The sequence below is a fragment of the Grus americana genome, chromosome 9, assembly GCF_028858705.1.
Source record: "Grus americana isolate bGruAme1 chromosome 9, bGruAme1.mat, whole genome shotgun sequence".
Taxonomy (NCBI): domain Eukaryota; kingdom Metazoa; phylum Chordata; class Aves; order Gruiformes; family Gruidae; genus Grus; species Grus americana.
The window spans coordinates 16,393,180-16,415,950 of record NC_072860.1 but is presented as its reverse complement, the minus strand read 5'-3'; the positions used below and the strand labels follow the sequence as shown (position 1 = coordinate 16,415,950).

The 22,771-nt window shown below is 46.4% G+C and overlaps 1 protein-coding gene across 1 annotated transcript in view; it reads left to right on the top strand.

The window, feature by feature from the left end:
• The first annotated feature begins 3,109 nt into the window (after positions 1-3,109).
• Positions 3,110-22,771, top strand: part of TP63 (tumor protein p63) — a 106,608-nt gene continuing 86,946 nt past the window's right edge. Inside the window, exon 1 of the mRNA XM_054835905.1 lies at positions 3,110-3,355. Coding sequence (XP_054691880.1) covers positions 3,294-3,355 — 62 coding nt within the window. The 5' untranslated portion in view covers positions 3,110-3,293. The remainder of the gene's footprint in view (positions 3,356-22,771) is intronic.

The following is a 22,771-nucleotide window of genomic DNA, read 5'->3' as shown; positions in this document are numbered from 1 at the left end:
TTTCCAGGTGGCTTTTGTGTGCTGTCACTCATGGGTTTCCATGGCTCCATTTTCCAGCTGCAGACGAAAAAGTTGGACCTTCTGAGCTACTTCAAAACATGTCCAGATATCTGGGAGGCTGGAGATGTCCAGCTTTCTGGGAAAAACAGCCAAGTGTTGTGTGCACTGCCAAAATCAGCCAAACTGAGCCGTTCGCGTTTGCCCAGCCCCAGGCGTCAGGGCTGGTAAGGACCTTGGGCAGTTGGTGGCCCCTTGTGAAGTTTTTATGGAAATGTCTTTGCTAGACCTCTCCTCCCATCAGTGCCTTGTGAGTGAGAAGGGAGCCCTGCTCCAAGCTACTACTACTCATTACAATTATGTGGTGCTTCTTTTTTAAATTAATTATGTTTTTTCAGGAGAAGTTATTCTTTTGGTGTGAATTGCAAGCTGGAGACTAACTGCCTGTTCTTGACTGCAATGCTGCTAGACGTGTTCAGCACTAAAAGCAGGAATCACAGGCTCAGTAGTTTGGGCTGTAGCAGATGTGTACGTAATGTGTCCGAGGTACCAAGGGGTACTCTGCTGAGTTAAGGTAGTGTAAAATCAGGGGTCAGGTTCATCCTTGGAGGCAGAGGCAGCCCAGCAGCATCAATTCCAGGAGCTGTCTGTTGCGCTTCTCAACACCCCTTGGGATGGGTGATCTGGACACATGGCAGGTGAGGAGGCTGGCCAAAACCCAAAGAGCACGTCTGAGTCTCCAGGTGGGAATTGTCTGGCCTTCCCCTGCCCCTGATGTGTCGTCCCTGGCAGCCAGGCCATGCTGGGAAAGATGCTTCTCCATCTCCCTTGGAGAAGTAGGTAGAGCAGGATTTCATGAGAATAGCTGTTTTCACACAGCATTTCTTTTGCATGAGGTTTATGCCTTTTAGACTGAAATCTAGCAAGAAAGACAAACCCTTCCAGGCTGTTGGGAGAGGACACGATACATGGCCACTTTTGCGTGAAGCCAGGCCTGCAGAGATAACAGCCAGACCCACCACAAGCATGGTAGAAGAAATCCAGCAAGCTTCTGGTCTTTTTCTAGGAGCAATCACATGAGGTCTCAGCAGCGTACCCACAGCACAGCCCGGTGCCTGCATACACCTCCCCAGCCAGGCTGGTTATCCATACTCACACCCATGGGTGCAGACTGAAACTGAGACCTGGAGCAAGACAGCATGAACCCAAGCTCTTGCTCAAATAGATTGTGCAGGGACTAGCCTGCTGACCAGAGCCAGGCTATCGGTGTGGACCACAAGCTTGCGCTGGCCCCTGGCCCTCCTTCTCCCTTCCCTGGAGGTATCTGCCGCCTCAGGAGAGGCGGCTGCACAGGGGTAAGCACAGCCCTGACTTTGGCAGCAGAAGGGGATGCAGCTGCTCTATAGTCATGTTCCCTGGGCTGCATCATGTACACGTAACCCCTGGTGTGATTCTCCCTCCCCGGGAGAGCCTGGTTTGGACATTTCCATACTTCTTCCCCACTGATGCAGGCTACGATGTTTAGTGTCTACTCCAGGGCTCAGCCCCTATTTCATATTACTGCTCCTCCACGGGCCAGGCAGGGGAATTGGTGTCCAGCAGCAAAGGAGCCCTTAACTTCAGTTAATAAATACATCCTTCATTCCCAGCCTCTTCCTTGGCGAATGCCACTTATCGTAATGAAAGCTGCTTGGACTTGGCCGAGGATCAGCCCTGCGAGTTTACAGGATTCACAATTCACAGATGTTAGGAACTATCAGGCTGAGTGTGGGTGGAGAATGTCAAGTCTGAAATAGCTCCCCTGCCACCCTGGCACAGGCAGCAAAGAAAATGTTTCCACATGACATTCTTTGAACCAAAATTTCCTACAAGGAAAACACAGAGGGGAAAAATAAGAGGTAACCGCTTCTGTCTCTGAGGGCTCCTGGCTTTTGCTTGGAAGTCAGCATTTATGCTGACATCAGCACAAAAGATTGCACCGTAGGTGAGCAATAGGGCAGCCCCTTTCCCTCTCTTCGTATACACAAACATATACGTCTGCTTGAAGATGCAATCCCACTGGTGCATAGATACATGGACGCTATTTTTTTCCTGCTGGAATCCATTTTAATTTAGCTCCTGATTCATATTTCATTCATTCTCCAAAACCACAAAACCAGGATAGGTTTACAGCCTGTACTATTTGGATGAGCCACGGAGGGGGAAAAACAGGGGAGCAAAACAGGTTGCTTTCCTGAATGATTTTCAGTGTGAATTAAAAAAAAAAAAGGGGGGGGGGGGGAGTGGAATTAATCTTCCTTCCTGGCTTTTATTTTCCTCCAGGAAAACCACATCTGCTTTTCGTCTTTGGTAGTTTGTTTTGGTGGACTTCACTCTCATTTCTTTAGGCTTTAGAGGCCTGAAAACTATGACTCCTATTTTCTTTTTTCTTACTTTTCTCATCAAGATATTTAAAACTATTGTTGTTTTTCATGTGGAAAATGTATATATTATTTACAGAACACTAAAACAATGAAAGATTTCTAGATCATCTCAATTCTCTTTGGGGAAAAAAAAGGTCAAAAGTTATAGAGGGAAACTTTAACAATTATGTCTGATAATTTTCTTGGGGGGAGGAGAGCAGGAAGGGGGGGAGGCAGAGGAGCAAAAGTTCAGAGTTAATTTTAATTGAGGAATTTCCCCATATTTTGTCATTCAGCTTTTGAAACTGTGACCACAACAGTCTGTTCGAACTGCGGTGCGAGAGAGACTGAAAATTTCCCCAGGCAACTTTATGCAGGTACTAGCCACAAAGTTGACAAGGAAAGCTTTTAAAGTACGACGAAATTCGGCACGGGCACTGCACCCAGCAGAGGAAACTCCGGCCGTCTGGAGACGAGGATGACCAGTGGCCACAGCAGTTAGCAAAATTGCAGGAGCTGCCAAAATTAAACTGTGAAGTCAGGCGGGAAGGCAACCAATGACCGGCGAGATCAGAAGTTCAGAGATGCCCCAGATGAGCTCCCAACAACAAGTGCAGCCGGCGTACACCAAAGTTTATTAAGGATGTTGAGAGGAGGGGAAAATATCTGTGCAGAAGATGCCCAGCTGGCGAGGAGGGACTGGTGGTGATGCTCAGGTCACTTGATGAATCCCATTGGCCAAGTCCCTGGGAGATCCCACCCATTCGCAAGTGTAAAATAAATCTCTAAAGTTGTACCTCGTGTACCACTTGACCTTATTGCTTTTAGCCTGCTGGCTTTATATCTATTTATTTATTTTATTGTGGTTTGTACCCAAAGAGGGGCTCGGAGGAAATGAATTTTGAACCGGCACCTTTCACCACCTTGCAGTACTACCCTGATCCCTGCATCCAGCGGTGAGTCTCTGAGCGTGACGTAACTCTCTCCTATCGTAGGTTTGATCTGAGTGTCTTGTGTAATTGTTAACTTTTCTGCTATCGTCTGGTGGCAGCTGGGCTGCATGCGGAAAAAATGTGCTGCTCTCTTCATGCTCAGTGGAGCTTATTATTATTTTTGGCTTTCTAACAGGTTACTGTTTAATTATAGGCATCCGTTTAAGATATCTCCCTTTTCCTCTTTGGCATTAGACACAAAAATATATGATAAATAACATGAAAACTGATAGTATCTTTTCCCTGTGTTTTGGAGCAGAAGGTTACTCTGTGCTTTCAGTAGTGTAGGAATTGTTTTAGCTTTCTATAGTGTGTTTATTTGTTCCTTTAAATGAAAAAGCTCCTGGAAAGAATATGACCTTAACTATTAACCTCTGAGATTTTGGAATTTAAAGGATAAATAAATCATTTAAAAGATTCAGAGAAGAAAAAACTGCCTTCTGAGAGACCACTTTTCCAAGAATACTTTTTCATTCTAACAGCCAACCTCAGAGCCTGGCAACCACTCTTATTTTAGCTTTGTTGTTACGCTGAGTTTTATAATTTTCCAGCAGATAAAAGAGCATGTCCGCACGAGGTATCACAGTATCACATTGTCAGTTTGTTTGTTTCTCCCAATAGAAGATACTATATTTAAGCATGTAAATGACATGTAGATGGTATTTTTCCAGTCGTAAAGTTCGGAGAGGTGAAATCCTGCGAGCACAGTCACTTGTTGAGATACTTTAAGGCTAGTTTCTGGCTGCTTTTTTCTGGCTGGTGTCTCACGAAGGCATTCGATCCCCGGAAGGGTTAACTATTAACTCTGCATCCTGTGCTGGGGAAGGCTGCTTGTGTTGCATAGCTGTCTGTTGAAGAAAGGGCTTGGCCACCGTCACCCAGCCCAGGGCATTACAGGCAGCGTTGTGATCTCTTCTCCTTTTTGTTTTGGTTTGGGTTTTTTTTTTTTTTTTTCCCCGCCACTATCATGATTTGTTGAAATGTTTGTGAGGGTTTTTATCCCCCATTAATCCGCTGGGTGCTCGGTGTCACCACTGTGTGAAGGTCCTGGGGAGGAGTGTGGAGACCTGGCAGCGAGGAGGAGCCGCGTTTGGGGCCAGCAGAGGGGAAGGAGAGGAGGGGAGCTGGGAAATAGCACACGGTCCTTGGCCTCGCTGCCGTGGCAGAGGAATGTGGAACGAAGCCGGGGGTATTGGTTTCCCTGGCGAGACCTTCCACAACACGAGCCCCAGGGCTGGCCGGACACACGCAGCCACGCTCTGATCTCCCGCAAACCTGCCTGGCACCGCTGACCCCGGCGGGGATGTGTGTGCGTCCGGGAGAAGGGCAGCACAAGAGCGGTGCCCGTCCAGGAAGGCGGATTCAGGTTGGCAGCAGTGGGGTCTTTAGCAGACAAATAAGTTTCAGTGGCTGGAAGCCAAAGCTAGGCAAATTCCCAAATAGAAAATTACAAAAATAATACAAATAAGAATTGGAAAGGGTAAAGATGCACAGGGAAGTGTACCTGAGCTCTGGGACAGCTTCCCAGCCCCTGTGAGCTCCTGCCAGTCACATCCCGTCCCAAGTCAAAGAACAGGTTCATAAAATTGGTGCTGCGGCTTAGACAAAAAACCCAGCTGGAGCAGGAATTGAAGAAAAAAAAATTCCCTTGGCTGTATTCTGTAGAAATTTTTAATGAGCCTTTCTCCCCTTCAAATCTGTATCCCCCAGCACATCAGGCCTTTCGGTAGAAATGCTGCTCCTCGACGCAGCCTTAGCGGCGTGATGAGTTTTTAAGGGGCCGTCGCGGTGTGGGAAGCCTCAGGACAGCTTGGGACAGATAGAGTTTGTGACACCCCTCAGTCATAAAACCTGATCGAGATGTAGCTTAGAGTAATAATGTGTCTCAGCTGTTATGTATGGCTGTTTACATGAGCTGAGAGTGGCATTTGTCCAGTTATTAGCGGCTGTGCTCTGCCACAGGTTAAAATCAGCTGAAAGCTGGTTCCAGAGATACTTTTCTCAGTCTGAAGACATAGATGGTCTTCAGATTTAAGCTCCATTGGTTGCGCATTCATGATGTGCTGGATGACATTCGTCTGACTGATTTAACAAAATTGAATAGTTTCATAATTGCATTTATTTTACACAGTTTGAAACACTTTTGCTTTGATGTGGTCAAAGTGCTTTATTTATCTGGGAGTGTTTACCAGTGTGCTTCTTTGCAACTTTAAAATTACATCTAGTAATAATCTAAACAGCAAACTGATAATGTTGAGCTGAGGCAAGATAACAAATAGCGAAAAGTGTTTGAAACCCTGTTAAAATGGCGGGGCGGGGGGAGGGGGGCTGTCACACAGATTTCCCTGTAGGTCAGTGTGGAGGGAGAAGCAGTTATAAATCCCAGTTAGCTCTAAGATTTGTGGCTTAGATTTACCCTCTGCTGTTGCTTCATCTATTAATCTCTTCAGTTTGGGGTGTCCGGCAGGCAGACAGCGTGGGAGCCAGCTAAAACATTTCCTCTGTCAAGAGGTGAACACAGATCACGCTTAGGAGCATTAACTAATGTGCCATTACAATGCTTGTATACTTACTGCCTGTCATTTCACAGTGGTGAAACTATGTGCTGCTGCTGTGGTATATCCAAACAACGCAGTAATGCAGTGCCATGGGTGAGGAAAAATAGCTGGGTGCCCAGGCTCCCGGTGCTGCGTGTTACGGTTTAGGCCACTCCAGCCTCTCTCAACAGCCCAGCTCTCCCACTTAGGCTGTATATTTCTTTGTAAATGTGGGTATCGAAGCAAAGCAGCCCTGCATCACATGAAAGTACAGACAACTTGGCTGGGGCGCAGGACAGCAGCCTCCTCCTTCACGACCCCACTTGTTGCTGTGGGCACTGGAGTTCGGCGCTGGAGCTGCAGCCCAGCTGAGCGAGGGGCACCGGGCACTGACGGGGCCGTGCATCCCTGTGCTGAAGTGAGGGATGCCAATGTAGCACGTGAATGTCTGGAGTGAGGTTGGAAAGGTACATCCTGAGTGTGCTCATCTTTCTTCTTTTTAAACAGAAAGAGCTAAGAGATGTTAAAATTCAGCAATAATGGAGTTGAGCAAAAACCTCAAAGTTTTTCTACTTTTGCTTCCCTTTTAAAAGGATTTGCATGAAATGCTTGAAATCAGCGATAAAGCAGGCTTAGTGCTCTAGCTCCTTGGTCTGTCTGTAAGGACAGAAGCACCTGCATTAAAGTGCCAAATCGCTGACCCCCATGAATTACTTGTTTGGATGGTACCGTGGGAGCTCATCCTGTGCTGTAGAAAACTCAGGCTAGCTCTGAGTCATAAAATGAGCTATCTGAAATGGGTGGGATTTCTACCTTCCAAGAAGCACCCACCGAGCTACAGTTAAAAGCCACTAATGTAAGATGAAGAGGACACTGTAATTATGATCAAAGTCCAGCTGTTGAGAGCTATGTAATTAGTCTCTCTCTCTCTCTCTCCCCAAAGCTCTGCTTTTTTTTTTTTTTTTCTCCAACTAATGCCTGGTTGGGGGAGTGATGTTTACAGATAAGTTACTTGTGTTCTTGGAAATGATGGTCATTAGGCTGTGTTTCACCCAGGAGCTCTCCTCTTTTGGGGCTGTTGGGAATGCACCTGCTGGTGCACCGGACTACGATCCTGCCTGCTCTGCTCACCCCTCTCCCCATGCCCAGGCTAATTGGTGGCCTCAGGATTTCGCATCGCTGATGTGTTGAAGGCGTTCGCTGTGGCTCACTCCTCCCTTTTGAATGAAAGGCTTCTCACACAAGCTGCTCTTTCCTCTTTCATTTCTGGCTTTGTATTCTCAGTACAATGTGGTACGGCCCAGCCTCCCAAATCTCACTAATAACAGAGACTCAAGGAACAACCCTGAAATCCTCTCGTGTCTGCAGCATCTGTGCTGGAAACCTGGTTTCTCAGACACAGTCCTAGGTTTTGGATGGGGTTGCAAAAAAAAAAAAAAAAGAAAAAAAAGCCAAAAAAACCCCCAACAAATACCAAACAATCAAAAAAACCCCCAAAACAGCTATATAGAAAAAAAAAATCTATTCAGAAATTAGTTGTGGCATAGGAGGAAGGAGAGGGCATGGGCCATGGCAGCATTATCTATTGGGTGCTCTACCTGGATAGATTTTGGTGAGCAGGGTCTCCAGCCAGCCAGAGCTCCTGGGTCCTGGGTTCAAAGGGATTGTTCGTCGGGATCATTGCACATGTCACCTCACCTTTCTTCATTAGTTCCCACGTGTATCAAACGGGGCTGGTAAACGGACTGCAGTTATCAGATAGGAGTCTCGCCAGTGTTAATGCTTGCAATGCAGCACAAAGGTGAAAAACTCACTGTACCCAGTGCTCATCATTACTAAGAGGCAGTAATGAAACAGCAGGTTTCCTCCCTTTGGGTTGGGAGGGGGCACATTCAGGCAAAACATGCTGGCGACCCCTCCTGATAACAGGCAGCAGCGTGCTGTGCCCCTTCATGGTTGTGAATCGATGCTGGCGTAAGCCGTGCTCCTCGCGCCCAGGTATCAGCTGGGTGACGTTGCGCCAGAGCTTTGCTTAAGCTGTCCTAGGGTAACGTCTTGCAGGAGTGTTTCATCCCGCGTGCAGGCTCTGCAGAATCCTTGCATTTGGGCAACTGCACACTTTTTTCCTTTCCTTGTTCTTTGGCAAAGCATAGTACAACTGAACTGCTATGACAGGGTGGACAAAAATCATCTGCCTTCACCTTTGAGATGGGAGCCCAAATTTGCCGTGTTGGCAGAAAGACCTGAAGCCAAGTAAGGAAAGGCACATGACTTGGTATAGATCTATTTGCAGAAACAACCAGTCATACAGCAGGTACTTTCCAAAGACTCAGAGAGGGGTCAGAAATTGTTCTGAGGAGCTTGTGGTGTGCTCAGAGCAGCCAGTGACTTCTGGAGGAGCAGAACTGGCTCCAGGCAGGAAGGAAAGGTGGAGGGGAGCTGGGAAGGTGCTTATTGGCCTCAGTGAGCTCTCCTGTGAAGTGGTGGTCACCTTCATGGCTGTGCTGTCACACCTAGTAGAAATCCCATAGGGGAGGGTCCCCAGCTAGAGCCAGACATGAGCAAGGGGACAGAGTGCAGGGTGCCGAGACATAGCTATCGCAGGGCGGGCTCGCGGGCAGGAGGGCTTTGCAGAGCAGCTCTGCAGGGAGGATGTGCTGCCAGCATGGGACCTCTCAGCTGCACCTCACTAAGGACATGCACTGCTGGTGGTGAGGAGGGGAGGGTATTTATCTTGTCTTTGAGGTCTGATCTTTGGTTGCTCTCCTGTTCTTACACTGCAGTCTCATCAGAAGATGGGATTAGAAGATAGGATCTTTGCAAAACACTGCTCAAGAGCAGCGCGTTAAACCCTCTGCAGTTTGTTCTTCCTGGCAGAGCCCCCGCAGGCTGCTCGTCCCTGCTGGACCTCTTTGCTCTATGTCAGAGAGATGTGGTTGTGCTGAGGATGTCACAACCCTTTCACGGTCATTGCCAAAGACAGCACTTTTCTCTTTTCCTCTTCAAAACGTTATGGGCCCCTCAGAGTGTCATAAGAAGGTAGTTGTTTGCTTGGAGGTCCTTTTAGTGCTGCTTAAAGGATTAAAGTGGAACCAAATCGACCGTTTTCTGTTTTTCCTAGATCTCAAAGAATTGGAAGGAAAATATGTGAAGTCTTTCATGTGGTCCTTTTTACTACAAGGAGAGAATACCTAATCCATAGGATCTCGCTCAACTTCAACTTCCAAAAATACTGAAGAAATTAAAGCAGCAAGTTCTCAGTAGCTCACCTGTTCAGGGATGTTTAGGGTGTTCATGGTACATGTTATAAGTGTAATCCCCTGCTCATTTGTGTGGTACCTTCTGCTACGAGCTAACTTGCAATGGCTCCTCCCAACAAATACGAGGGTTTCTGGCCTGATACAGAGCAGAAGGGCTCAGCTTCAATTTTGGAGAAAATAAAACACTTTGACATCGAGCAAGTGGCCAAAGGAGTATTGAACCCTTATAAAAAATGTCTATAGGTATCACAAAGCATGGGGGAGGAAAGAGGGTCTTAGTTGAGGAAGAAATCAAGGAAACCTGGTGCTTAGTTTGGTGTCTGGCTCTAAGCTAGTTATGCATTTATGTGAAAACCTTCATGGGAACTTGGGCATTGTGGTGGGAGCTGATGGTTACGCTGCCATTCAAATTTGTATTCTCATTTAATTTAAAATTTTGTAGCCCATGATTAAAACTGAAATAATCAGAAGGAAAATGTTTCACTATAATAGATTTCTGAGGCCTGTTTGACTAGGTCTTCTGATGATAGATAGATAATATCCTTCCGTCTGCTTAGATAGCTTCGTGACAACATCTGTATCTGTTCTTAGGGCTTACCAGGGAGTTTTCGGTGCCTGTTTGTAACCACTTACTGCTGTGTAGCAGACCATCTCCCCACAGGATTTTGCTGCTGAATCATCTGCAGTCAGGTGTTTGAATGCCACAGGTGGCCTGATGTGATACATACTGATGCATGTAAGCAAGGGGAATTCGCTTAGTGCGTGGAGCTATAAAGAGAACAGCCACCTCCAAGGGTGAGAAGGGGGAAACCCTGCAGTAAGTGATCAGGGGTTCAGTAGGCTCTTTGCAACATAAAAATAAGTCTGCTTACAAAACCTTGCCCTGGGAGGTTCAATGCCTGTCTAGGTTAGTAATGTTGATATGTATGTATGTCAATGCATGCTGAAAAAATGCATGGAAAGAAGCTGGCAGTGTGCTCGTGAGCTGGATGCTGCAAGCAGCAGCTGCTCAGCCGTGTGTTGCCAGCAGTGCCTGCCTCTAAATTCAGAAGTAAGAGCCAGAGCTGGTGGGGTAAAATGGTGGGATTGCTGTGCCTTGCCATCAGTGGGGTCTCTGAGGTGGCTGTGACAGCTGTGAAATCATAGTTCAGCTGGTTCTGAGAGTTAACGTGGGCATTAGGTGGTCAAATATTACAGGATTAAAAATCTTAATGTTAAACAACATTAAGGCTCTGATGTATTCATAGCACTTCAGGAGCTACTGCTTTAAGATAATCACAAGCAAAAATCATAAATCACATTAGGTGTGGCAATGTATTGATAAAATTATAGGGAGTCAACCCTGTAATTTCTTAGCACCAGGCATAGTTGCAAAAGCAAAGGTCCTGTGAGCACTCCTGGTAGCGTTCCCTTACACACCAGAGTGTTTCTGACAAACAGTTCACTTGTTCCTGTCTTCCAGGACTATAATCTGCTCTTAATTCTTTGTCCTTCATCTGCCCTGTCTTGCAGCTATTTTGTGACACAGAGAAAGGTGTTTCCAAGTGCTCTTATTTTTGAGAGAAGGATTCTCTGCCCTTGGGCTTACCAGTAACTGGCCTGCCACAGAGTTGCTACGTGCTGAAAAATGCAGCCAGCACGATATTCAGCAGAAGACTTTGTTTTCCCATAGCAGTATCACTGGTGGCAGGGGTGGGGAATGGAAGTTATTGTTTATCATCCAAAACACATCAGATTTTGCAGGTTGGCTGGGGGGGGTAATAAGTGGGAGCTTCAACCAAATTCATATTACAGGAATCTGCACCGAACATCTGCTTTGCTGGTGTTTCTGTTTTGCATTTTAATTATTTACTGAAACACAGGATGTTGCTGTTTACAGTTTCCTGCTTCTAAAGAGTTTTAGGGACTTTCTGTATTATTGCGATGATTTGTTTTATATTTTTGTAAAATTCAACCTTCTTGAGAGATTTTGAGAGGGGGACTTTAAGTCCCCTGAGCAGTTAATAGAGAAAACAATTTGTGTCACTAAAGACTGAAGCAATTTTTGTTACAGTTAGTGCCTTAGGGAGACAAGAGTCTTACCTGGCTCAACTCAAAATGTCACAAGCCTTTTGCAGTAGACAGTCTGAGACCTTCTTGTCCTAAAAAAGAATCATGTATTTCATGTTCTCTGTCTGGGGAAGCTGTACCTCTCCTCTCTGACTATATTTATATGACTAAATACCCTGCCATGCATAGTATCCCAGGGCTGTAAATCAGTGTGGGCTGCGTGATTTCTCTTGCTTTCCTTTCTCCTGGTGGGGGACTATGTTGAGACCCACGTGGGATGTCCCCTCGCCAGCCTTTCCCTGCCACCTCCTCACAGCAGCCAAATTTGGGGAAAGCCTGTCCTGTATGAACTGGGACAGCAGCAACTCGCTGCTAGTTGTGCAGGGGTGCCCGGTACCTTCCCTGGGGCTGTAGCCGCAGCACACCAAGCACTTATGCAAACAAACCCCAGGAGCTGCTGGGAAGACCCTGGTAGAGAGAGGATCTGATTTCTTCACCCATCAAAAAGGCTCAGACATCACCAAATTTAAAAGAAACTCTGTTCTTGGCAGGGTGTGATAGTGTCCTGGGGAACATGTGTGCTTAATGCTACTGATGGTGATATGGTGCAAGCAGGGAAAATGCTGCTTGCAGGAAACCTGTGTCAGGCTTTAAACAGAGCTCAGAGCGTGCTGCAGGGCTGCGACCCCAGCATGAGCAATCGGGGCTGCAAGCACAGCCAGAAAAGCCCACACTGTGTGCGCCTCCGCCATGCTGCGGAGCCTGGGTGCTCCTGTTGCTTTGGTCCAGAAAAGCACATTCAGTCTGGTGGATGGCAGTTGTAACAGAGGTGGGAGGGAGCTGAACCCTGCATCTCTTAGTTTGTTTGTCTCTGGAGGGTTTTGGATGGTGCCAGCGCTCGGGAAAGGTTTGGTGGGGACTGAAACTTCCTTACCAGGGAGAAGATAGGCAGAAGCCTCTTATTCTCTCTTCTGCTGGCTGGAAACATCCCAGAAATGGTGTTTGGTGCAGGACGGTGAGGAGAGATGCTCAGATGTGAGAGCACAGCTCTAAGCACCTCCATCCTGACCCACAAATCTACACCCAGCATCTTCACCCCAGGGACATGGAGGGTAATCAGACACCTGGAGATTTGAGCTGGGCTTACCAGGTTTTCCGAAGTTCACAGTCATGTGCTGCGAAAGTCTCCTCTTTCTCCACTACACCTCACAGCAACAGGCTGAATGAGGCGCACACATCTCGTGGTCGGGAGCAGCTGTAAGCTGTACCAAGTGTTCACAGCCTCTGTGGGGCTGCCTAGGAAGCACTCCGTGTAAATGCACCATATCTAATAGTACGAGTCACTCCATCAGTTCCCATACGCTATACCTTTATGTGTATCTGCTGCTAAATAGAGAATGCTGTGCCTGAAATGACCTATTATCTGCTCAGCTGGATGCTATCTGTATACCATGGTCTGGAGCATGTAAATCAGCAGTGTGAGAGTTCCTCAGAGGATGATTCATCCCCGCACTCCTTGGGAGAAGCACTGAGCCCAATTTCATCTCTGCAGGCATGAGCAGTGCATGTGAGATGTTGGGTTCTGACTGTGCCTTTTAAAATAGGTACAAACTAATGTGGGTTTTTTGGTTTTTGGGTGGTTTTTTGTTTGGTTTTTTGTTTTTTTTTTCTTCTAGTCTAACACTGTTATTCTTTGGGAGAAATACTGATCTGACATTGCTCCTTAGACTGTAACGGTTGCTCTTTGCACCAGATAATCTCATTTTTATTGTGTTAACGTGCCAGTCGAGAACCCAAAGAGATCTCCCTGGCAGCTACTCAGCACAGTGCATGTCCCTGGTTTGGGGGACTGGCCATGCTCATGGTAAACCCTTGATCTGGGGGGTTTCTCTCAGGTTTGCTTGGTGATGTGCTGCCTGCAGCTCTGATGGTGCACAGTCCTTAGGAAGAGATGAGCTCAGGACATTTGGTGGTGGTGTGGACTGTAGGAAAGCTCAGCCTAGACCATCTCTAACTTGTCCACGCTACATAAAACAAGAGGTTGGGCTCAACAGAGCTCACAGTCATTTCCTCTCCAGACAGCCCAGAGCTCAGGCCAGGACCACGTCTTAGAAACGTGCTTGCATGTAGATAAGGGCTAATACACAAACCAGACCTTGAACCTGGGCCAGACCAGCGGTGTGGATGTAGCCAAGGTCTTTCCTTGCTGCTATACCCTGGCTGCAAGTGGAACTTTTCTGTCGGTGCCTTTTTCTTCTCCCCCACCTGTGCTCTGGCCTCTTTCAGAGCCTTGTAGTATCTAAAAAGAGCCAGTTCCTGACACCCCCACTGCCTTTCTGAAGCTCTGATGCGCTTGGCTGAATTATTTTACTATCTGTAATAAATAAAGTAATGTCTCATTCTGTGTTGTGGTCTCTGTATTGGTGTGATGGTGGTAGACTAGTGAAACATGAGAGATGCTGGTTGCACTCAACACTGCAAAATTTCAGCAGACAATAGTTAAAAGAAGGAAAACCCAAGCCTCCTCATTTCCTGTGGGAAATACTGAAAGCAAGCTCCTTGTAAAAAATGAACAGTAATGCACTTCTGTAGATGTTGTTATTGGATAAATACTGTGCTCACAGGATAAATACTGATGAGCAAAGCTGAAAAGGAGGAATTTGATTTAGAAAGCCTCAGGAAGGTCAGATTTCTGGCCATTGCCCCTTCAGAACTTTTTGATTTTCCTTATTACATACCTAAAATCACTACAGAACAGTAGCGATGGTAGTGATGAAGGCCTGTAATAGCTGTATTTTGTCATGACTGTCATCTCTTGAACATGACCTCGCCCACTCTCATTTCTGGGGCTGTTTCTTTCTTTTATCTTGATGTTCCCTGATGCTGCAGAGATCTGGATAACCAGAAAGGATGTGGTTAGCTGTTTTAGGCTGCTTTGGGTGTTTAACATCTGCCTTTTCCCCCTCATCCTCCAGAAAAGACGAGGAGTGTCCCCCATACTGCGCAGCAGAATGCAACAGCAGAGATCTCCAAGTCTCCTTATGCCCTGGCAGCTTGTGGATGTGTCCCCAGGCACCTGCTGCAAATCATTACTGATGGTGGATGAGTGGTCATGGGGTGATTTTGGGCTAGGCAGTCCCCCCCCTGCTGGAGGCACAAAAGATGGTCTCTGTTGTCTTTCATTGTAGCTGCAGCTGGGCGGCAGAGGTTGGCATGTGGCAGCAGGGCTGGAGGCAGCACCAACCGAGCAGGAGACCTCTCAGCAGAGATCTGTGCTCATCCTCTCCTGCACCGAGGGGCAGAGGCACCACTCTGTCCTGCTGTAACACTATCAGGGCTGGCTGGCTAGCTGCAAAAAGTCTTGTGTAAACTTTGAAAGGCAGACCCAAATGCATGTTCTCAGCTGGGTCTCTAAAACTGAGCAAATGATGCCTATTGTTTAGACCAAAGGGATTTTTTTTTAAATGGACTTGAAAATATTTTGTGGCTTCTGAACAGTTTGCCTCTGAAGTTTATCTTACAATACTTATTTTTGGACTAGGCTCAAAAATACCTGAGAATTTTGAGGGCTGGGCCTGGATTTTCCGCTGGTGTTGCTTTTGAGAAGACTTTCTCACTTACCGCAGCAAAAGCTGCAATGAGCAGGCAGCTCTTGACTCCTCCCTCTCCAGATGGGTACTGCTTCTAACCACCTCTGCAAATAGGTTTGGGGAAGGGATTAACTGGAAAAGTGAGTTACAAAATAATACAATTGCAGCTGCTTTTTAGTTGGTTTTGGGTTTAATGCTTTTTAAAAATGGAGATACAAATTTTATTTTATTACTTAAATTTGGAAAGTTTTGGGACCATGTCTCCCTGGAGGTGTACTGATGGTCAACAGGTCTCTGTGTGCTATACGAATTTGGTGGCACTGCTATACTGGAGGAATGGAAGAGCAAAGATGGAAAGGCCACCCAAGGGCCAGGGGCCGAGCTGAGTGTCCTGAGCCCCAGGCTTGTGCTCTAACTCTGGACTTCCCAACGCGGGTTGCTCAGGCTCCTGGGTGGTTTTCTGGACGTTACGAGCACTCTGTACCGCAGACTAGAAAGCACCAATTGCAGTAGGGAGGTGCAGGAATTGCTGTGGCAGTGCTTTCACCTTGACCAGAGCTCCATCCCTCTTGGCCCCTGCTGAGAAAGGGAGTGGGTGTCAGGGCTGAGCAGAAGGGGAGGGGATGTCCGTGGCTGGGTGAGGAGGTAGTTTCCAAGGATGGGTGAGAAGGAGGAGGTGGAGAAGGGGGTGTCCAAGTTTGTGTGGGAGATAAGAGAGAGGTCTGGGAAAGTTCACAAGATGCTGAAGGAATCCTTGGAGGAGGGAAAAAAAAAATTAGGATTGACTTTGCTCCAACAGTTAGGGGACAGTTCCACTAGTGCTAGTGGAGTGATTAGCTGCCTGAAGCCCTGAGGATAAAGAAATGCCTCTATTATGTAGAAGTGGTTACTGTTGTCAGGCTGATAATGATGACACGTAGATAGCAGATGTGATGAGATGTGGATAGGAGATGTGGTGGGTTCCCAGGCTGTGGGCATTGCTGATAGCATTCCGAACCCGTTCTGCTGCCAGAAGCCATTCCCAGCAGTTTGCTGGGAGCAGGCCACGCAGTGCCCAAGCTGGGAACCCCTCGGCACAGTAGCACTGGGAATGCAGAGGCTCCCAAAGGAGCTCTGCTGCCAGCGCTGGAGCAGGGCACCGGTGTGGGGCCAAGGGCTGCGGTGATATAACGTGCTTTGAGGGGCCACCGTAAAGCTGCAAACGTTGCATCCACTGTGGGCATAGTCTTACTCAAGATGACTCTAAGTGAAAGAAGATGATGAATGGAAAAAAATCCCCCCTGTGTTTTTCAGCATAGTGAATTAGGAGGATCATTCTGTGCACCCAGTTTCACTTTCTTTGATATAGGTTAGCCTTGCCCGTGCACTGAAGGCTCAAGAGCAACCAGAAAGCTGAACCATCCCTTTCCATTCTGTTCACACACATACACTTCCAAAAGAGGAATTTAAATCACAGGGAGATCGGGATGCACTGTTACAGTAGACTCTAGCAGAACACAGAAATTTTGTAAGCCATGCAATCTGAGACAGAACTGCTTTCATTCCTCTAAATATCATATATCTCACAGTTGAAACAGGGCGTGCACAATACAAGTGTCATTTGCCTAGAGACTAGGAAGAAGCTAATAGTCCTCCCTAGGCTGTCCTCAGCGGATGCTGTAGGACACTGGCAGTGTCACAGAGCCCTTCGTCGCTGTCACTCCCGGTTCCTTCTTGTGTTCCCCATATCTCCTTGGCTGGTGGCTACCTCAGAGATCAGGGTTCACCCTCTGGGCAGTTAGCTGCTTTCGTTTTCTAACGCACATCTCTGTGACACTGGACCGTTTTTCTCTCAGCTGTGCCCCCCCAACCCATACCGTCGTCCACATGTTTTTCAGTGAGATTGCAGATCAGATCTGGGAAAAAAGAATGGACAGTTGAACCACGGGTGAAAGTTAGATTCTGTCTAAAAAACCCCCCGTGTGTCAGTGTTTGTTATTCCTTACGTCCACCCTTCCAAACCCATGCATTCATCACCCTTCTTCCAGAGATATTTTATAGGACTAACACATAGGAGCAATGTTATATGGGAGGAAAATCTGAAGGATTTAAAGTTGCTGGAAGCCTAGATTTTAAAAAGTTAAATCTGAAAGCTGGGCTAGAAATCTAAAGGAGAATAAATACTTGTGAGTGCAGTTCAGCACAACCTGCCTCTGCCGGGATGGGAGTCAGTCTCTCTTGGGCTATCGTGAGCCAAGACGTTGGAATATGGCATGAGGCAGAGAAAGAAATGGGAAAATGCGTAGTACAGTGCAGTTCATGCTGGGAAGGGGGGCTGCTTGTTGATGAAGTAAACACAGAAAGAGGCATAGAGAGAGGTGCAATACAGATCCCTGAAATTCAACAGCAATCTCTTCTCTGAGGGGGGTGAGAGCCTGCCTGTCTACCCACAGGCTTTCATTTTGCCCCCGTTTATGGCAATGAACCTATTTGGTTACCGAAGGTCTCTAATGGGTGCTTTGCCGGCTGAGGGTGGCTGATGTGGCCGTGGGGGACAAGTGTGCTCCACGCTTCGGGGAATTCCAGATGACATTGCCTGCCAGGCGCACGCTTGTCCCATGCTGCCAGATCCCGCTTCCTTCTCCTCTTGCACAGCTGTGAGCTTCATTAGGTAGTGCTGTCTACAAATCACTGCAGTGTTAAAATGCAGAGCGGGGGGAATTCCAGCCGGACGAGGGCTGCCAAGTTCCTCGAGTTTTAACAGTGAGGTCTGAAAAGGAGCCCCCTCCCCACTCAAGAACTAAAAATACAACACCAAGATTCAGGCAATTAAGTGTAATGCTCATGAACTTTAAATCTTTTGTTTACTGTTGCTTTTGATGCACTTCAAGGTGTAACCAGAGAATCCCACATGGATTGGGATTGCTGGAGCTGAGGCTGCAGTCTGGTCTGCTCTGTGATTTAGTTCTCTATCCAGCCCACACCCTGTGACAGTTGAGGGCTAATATATTAATCTCTGCATGAATTAAGGGCTGTTAAGTGGTTAACTGCTGTAAGCATTCAGGAAGAAAGATTAGTTTTTAGTCTGGGCATCTGGGTTTGAATTCTACTTCCACCCTGAACTCTGGTGTGGCTTAAAGCCAGTCACAGTATTTCTGCAGCCATGATTTTAATTCCTGGGCATCAGCATTTTGGTGAAGATAAATGAAATTTGGGGGTTTCTTGTCTAGGAAGTGCAGTGCATACTCTACCTGAAGAAATCAAGGCCTTCTGGAATTTGTCTATCTAGACACCCAAAAGCACTAGCTCCTTTTTGAGCAGCACCAGACAGGACTCAGGTGACCATGGTTGTATTTCTGGCTGCACAACTGGTTTGCTGAGTAACGATGAGTAATCCTATGACCTCCTGGTGCCTTAGTTTTCCCACAGGTAAAATGGGAGTAATTACACTGTCTTCCTTTGTAGAGCACTTTGAGAGCTATGAATAAAATGAGCCATATTAGATATCATTATTTAGACATTATTAATTATTCTTTGGGTTCATTTGTATAATGTGGAAGTGCTTTCCTCATAAGAGTAGATGTTCTTCTTTTTGCATCAAAGTTTCCTAAGTACTCTACTAGCAGGTCCTTTAGAGGAATATATCTTGTGAAAAAATAGCAAAATCTGCAGCTTACAAAGAAAGACTTCTCTGGCCCCATCTACTTGTCCACTGACTGAGGACTACAGACCCAGTGACAGAAAATTGTACACCATTGATAGGCACTTGGTGGGGAGAAGGAGAAAGCAATATCCTGTAACTTTGGCAATAAGCAGAAAAAAAAGCTCCAAATAATTTTGCTCATCCCTACTGTGAAAGATTTCTTTGCACAAGATTTTACACTGTGACTTTATACCAATATCAAGCTACAAAGTTCAGCATCTATAAACAACATTGATAGTTTCCAAGAGTTTGCATACTATGCAGGAGAAATACAAACTGCTCCAGAGCTCCAGCTTCCAAGGGAAGCTAAGGAGAACCAGAGGTGCTTGAACCTCTTGAAACCCAACACAGCAGCTTCACTGAAATACCTTATTCACTTCTGCTTTCCCTATAAGCTTTACTTCTTCACAAACTCTCTCTTTCCCAAGGGCAGTTCAGAGTGTTGAAGTTCCAAGCTTATTTTGGATGAAAACCCCCAAAAACCATGCTATCTCTTGGTTGCAACATTCTTACTTTTAGAAGGAGGTTTCTAGACTCACACATGCACCCCAGTGGTGCTTGAGCTGCACCCTGCATCAGACCCTACATCAGTGAAAGCAGGTGGCATCTGCCTTTAAGGTTAAAGCTACAGAGGAAGGGCTGTGCATGCTCCCTATCAAACCTAGGTCTTGCTTTCCTCAGGAGTGTGTGTCTTTTCCCCAGTGGTAAGTCAAGCCTCAGTTTTTTGGGTTTAGCCCTTTGTAAGAAAAGTTGTTTGCAGTGAAAGGTGGTTTTCTGGGTGCAAAGTGTTGTTATGTTGCAATTGTTTAGTTTAATAGTGTTCTGTCACTGTTTTCTGGTGTGGAAAGTGGTTTAGGTTTTTTTTGTTTGGTTGTTTTTTCTTTAATGTCTTTGATGTGAAGGTAGGAAGGGGGGAAAACATGGTGAAGAGTGGAAGCAAGCATTTAGAGTGAGGTAGTGGAAGCAGAAATGTCTTGTCTTCTCTGGTTTGCCACCAGTTTATGTCATGCTGGGCCAAGCAGTCAGGGCTTCATTTCCACATGTGTTAGAACCCTATGAAAGGCAAATGCTGTGCTTGCCAGGGCTTTTTTGTTTGCTTGTTGGTTTTTGGTGGGGTGGGGTTTGGGGGTTATTTTTTTTTGTGAAGTTTAACATTCCCAGCCTTCTGGGAGACTCTGAAATTGAGTGCTGTGTGGGTACAGGTAGAGGGGCATGTGGCTCTTATTGCCATGTTTTGCAGCATTCTCACCCATCAATGTGATGGCAAACGGGATCAGCTGGGATGTAGTCCCACTCCAGTGGGCTGTAACACAGCACTTGTGGGGAAAGGATCAGGAGGCAGCAGAAGAATCAGTGTGCACAAGGCTTTGGCCCCCAGAAGGAATCTGGAAAAGTGTTTTCACCTGGAGTCTGGGCAGCTATTGCTTCAGCAAAATAAATAGGATGGAGCTGAGCTAGACCTCAGTAAGAGTGCATTGCTGGCTGAAACCTGTCTTGGGTGTCAGTGGTTCAGGAGATCTGTGTCCTAGCACTGCACCAGGAAACCCTGTGCTCTTGGTGAGGTGCTACTTCTCAGAGAAGATTTAACCTGTTATTTCTGTTAATTAATAATCCCCTGGTGGTTTTTAAAGGAGGGACTTGTGGGTGCAATGTCCTGTTCAGCTTGCAGTTTGATGGGGGCTGTAAATCCCTCTCTTGTTCCAACCTGGTACAGTTAGTGCTCTCTGCTTGTGGCAAGCTGCCTGCCAACTATTTCAGCAGTTGATGCAGGGAAGTGGCTTGTAGACTTAAAGTAGAGGGCAAGCTAGACAAGACTTACTACCATGTTTTGTCCTGTCATAGTAGTTTGGTGTAACAGGCTGTGTTGTCCCCTATGATGCGCTTTGGGATGAGTGGTTGTGGATAAAAGGGATGTTGTTTAAAGGTCTGTTAAAAAAAGCAGCTAGTAGGAGCAATTGAACGATGCAAACTCCTGCTGTCTTGTGATTAACTTTAGGTGCTTAAGGATTATTTTACTGAAGCTAGAGTGTTTGCTGATGTGGGAAAAGACAAGTAACTAGAGTAGTGAAATTTATGCATAGACCTTGCTTAGGCTTTAGCTGTTATTTTCTTGGGCACTTAAGTACAAAAGTGCAAATTTGGGCACTTAAGTATGGTGTTCAGTAGACAGACTGCTCCTCTATTTTGAAAGCTGTTTTATTAAGGAAAATGGCACTAGGTTTCGATTTTACGATCACAGAGGAGGAGACAGGTTAGCTTGCCTTGTGCTGAACTGTAGTTGGTTTTCTTGTGCCTTGATAGGTCTTTCCCACCTGCGAGCAGGATGCACCAAACTAAGTAAAGAGCAACGCTCACTACCTCTGTAATGCTGTAGCCTTCTCACAGTTGCCTTGCCAAGCTTGGTCACCTAATCCTGCAGCCTCCTCTGGAAATAGAGCTATAAGGGTAGTAAAGGTATTGTACAGAGTGTTGAAGGAGTCTCTCAAACTTTGCTTCTATGAAAGCATTAACCAGGGAACTGCTTTTGCTTGGTGTAGGGAAACGTGCCTTTTTGGCTATCAGGTAAAATCTGATAATGCTTTTCTTGGAAACAGTAAGCCAGGAGCTTGGCTGGGTATATGGATAAAGATGACACAGCTGGAAAATACCTCTCTGGAGAAATTTGGAGTTTTGTTTAGGACAGGGATGCACTGGTTGTGTCCTTAACTGGAGTGACTCTTTCCAACAGCTCTGTTAGCTTCGGAGGCATGAAATAACAAACCTGGCTTTATCAATCTGTGCAGCTTTATCTTCTTCCTCTCCTGCACTGCAGACTGTGGGCACTGTGAAGAGTGCTTGGTTGGGGTAAGTTTATGAGAAGCAGCTTCTGCTTTGCTGCTGAATGGGATTGCAAGGGCCAGAGCATGCAGGGCAGAACTGGTTGCTTTGCCTTCTTGAGGCTATGACTTTGTGCAGCTGTGAACTGAAGATGGGGCATGTCATAGCATGCAGAAACCTTGTTGCACTGAGACTTTTTGAAGGAAAGAAGGTCTCTGAGGAAGATCTGTTTTGTAACAACTCTTTTTGGTAAAGTTGGTTCTTGTTTACGTAGTAATGAGCTGGTGTGGATGGTGGTTGTTGCTACCTTTGCTGTGAATTCCTAAAAAGTGGGTTTTAGTGCTTAAGTCAAGGGCAGTTGTGATAAATGGCAAATAACTGTTAAAAGCAAGCACTTCGGTGGTTTGGGAGAACCCATTGTGGGGTTTCTCTGCCTGTTCCTGGGAGGCCAGAACTGGGTGCAGGGTATCGAGCAGTGCCTGTGGTCTGTGGGTTTAGTGGCAGAGTGGGCTGGGGAGCATCCCCATTGCTCTCCTCCAAAACTTGTTGTAGCATTGGTTCCCAGCTTATATAGCAGGCTTCAGGCCAGGTCTGTTCTTCTGAGTTTCAATACAGCACCCTTGAAAGTGCCTTACCAGACTGAAAGTTTGAAAGAAGTAATTTCTGGTACTTTGTGGGATAACTGCTGTTCTCGGAGGATTTGTGATTATTTATTCACAGATAGTGTGGGTATGTGCTCACATCTGTGGGACAGAGCTATTGGCTACGACACCTCTGAATTTTATTTTTGTCTCTGGCTCTTCATGAACTTTTAGATGATGTTGGGGTTTTTTTGTTCATCACAAAAAGGATGAGCAACTGAAGTGATACTTTCACCTGTTTTGAGGCATGCTCACCATGGCTCTGGGGGCTGAAACCGCTTTGATTTCAGTTAGCTTAGGAAAACTGCCTGCTCTTTTCAAAGGCCATGCAGTTCTGTGGGCAGCAGAGGTGAGGAAAGCTCTGCTTTTTGCAGACCAGAGTCATCCTCAAAACATAGAAGGCATACAAATTCCATAGAGAGAGCTAGGTCCCTCTCTGACAGCAGTCAGAAATAGATGCTTCAGGAAAAAGTAGAGGAAAAGAACAACTGCAGCGTGATCCTCCCTCTGAAATACACTTTCTTAATTTTGGCAGCTTAATAAATTAGGGTCTTCCATGCAATTTGTTTAGACCATTGTGTTAAACAGCACCAAAATGTGCCAAACCAAATGTTAGTCCAATTCTTTTTGGAATCCATTTATAGCCTTGGCTCCTGCCACAGCTGCTCCCTCCAGCAGGGAGCACGGCCTTTCGTTTTCATTGTGCTGAAACTCTTTTACGTGAAAATTTTGCAGGGTGCCCCCGTATTTGTAGCAGGAAAGGCGGTCACTTTCCTTGTACTCTAATTAAGTTGAATCGGGAGT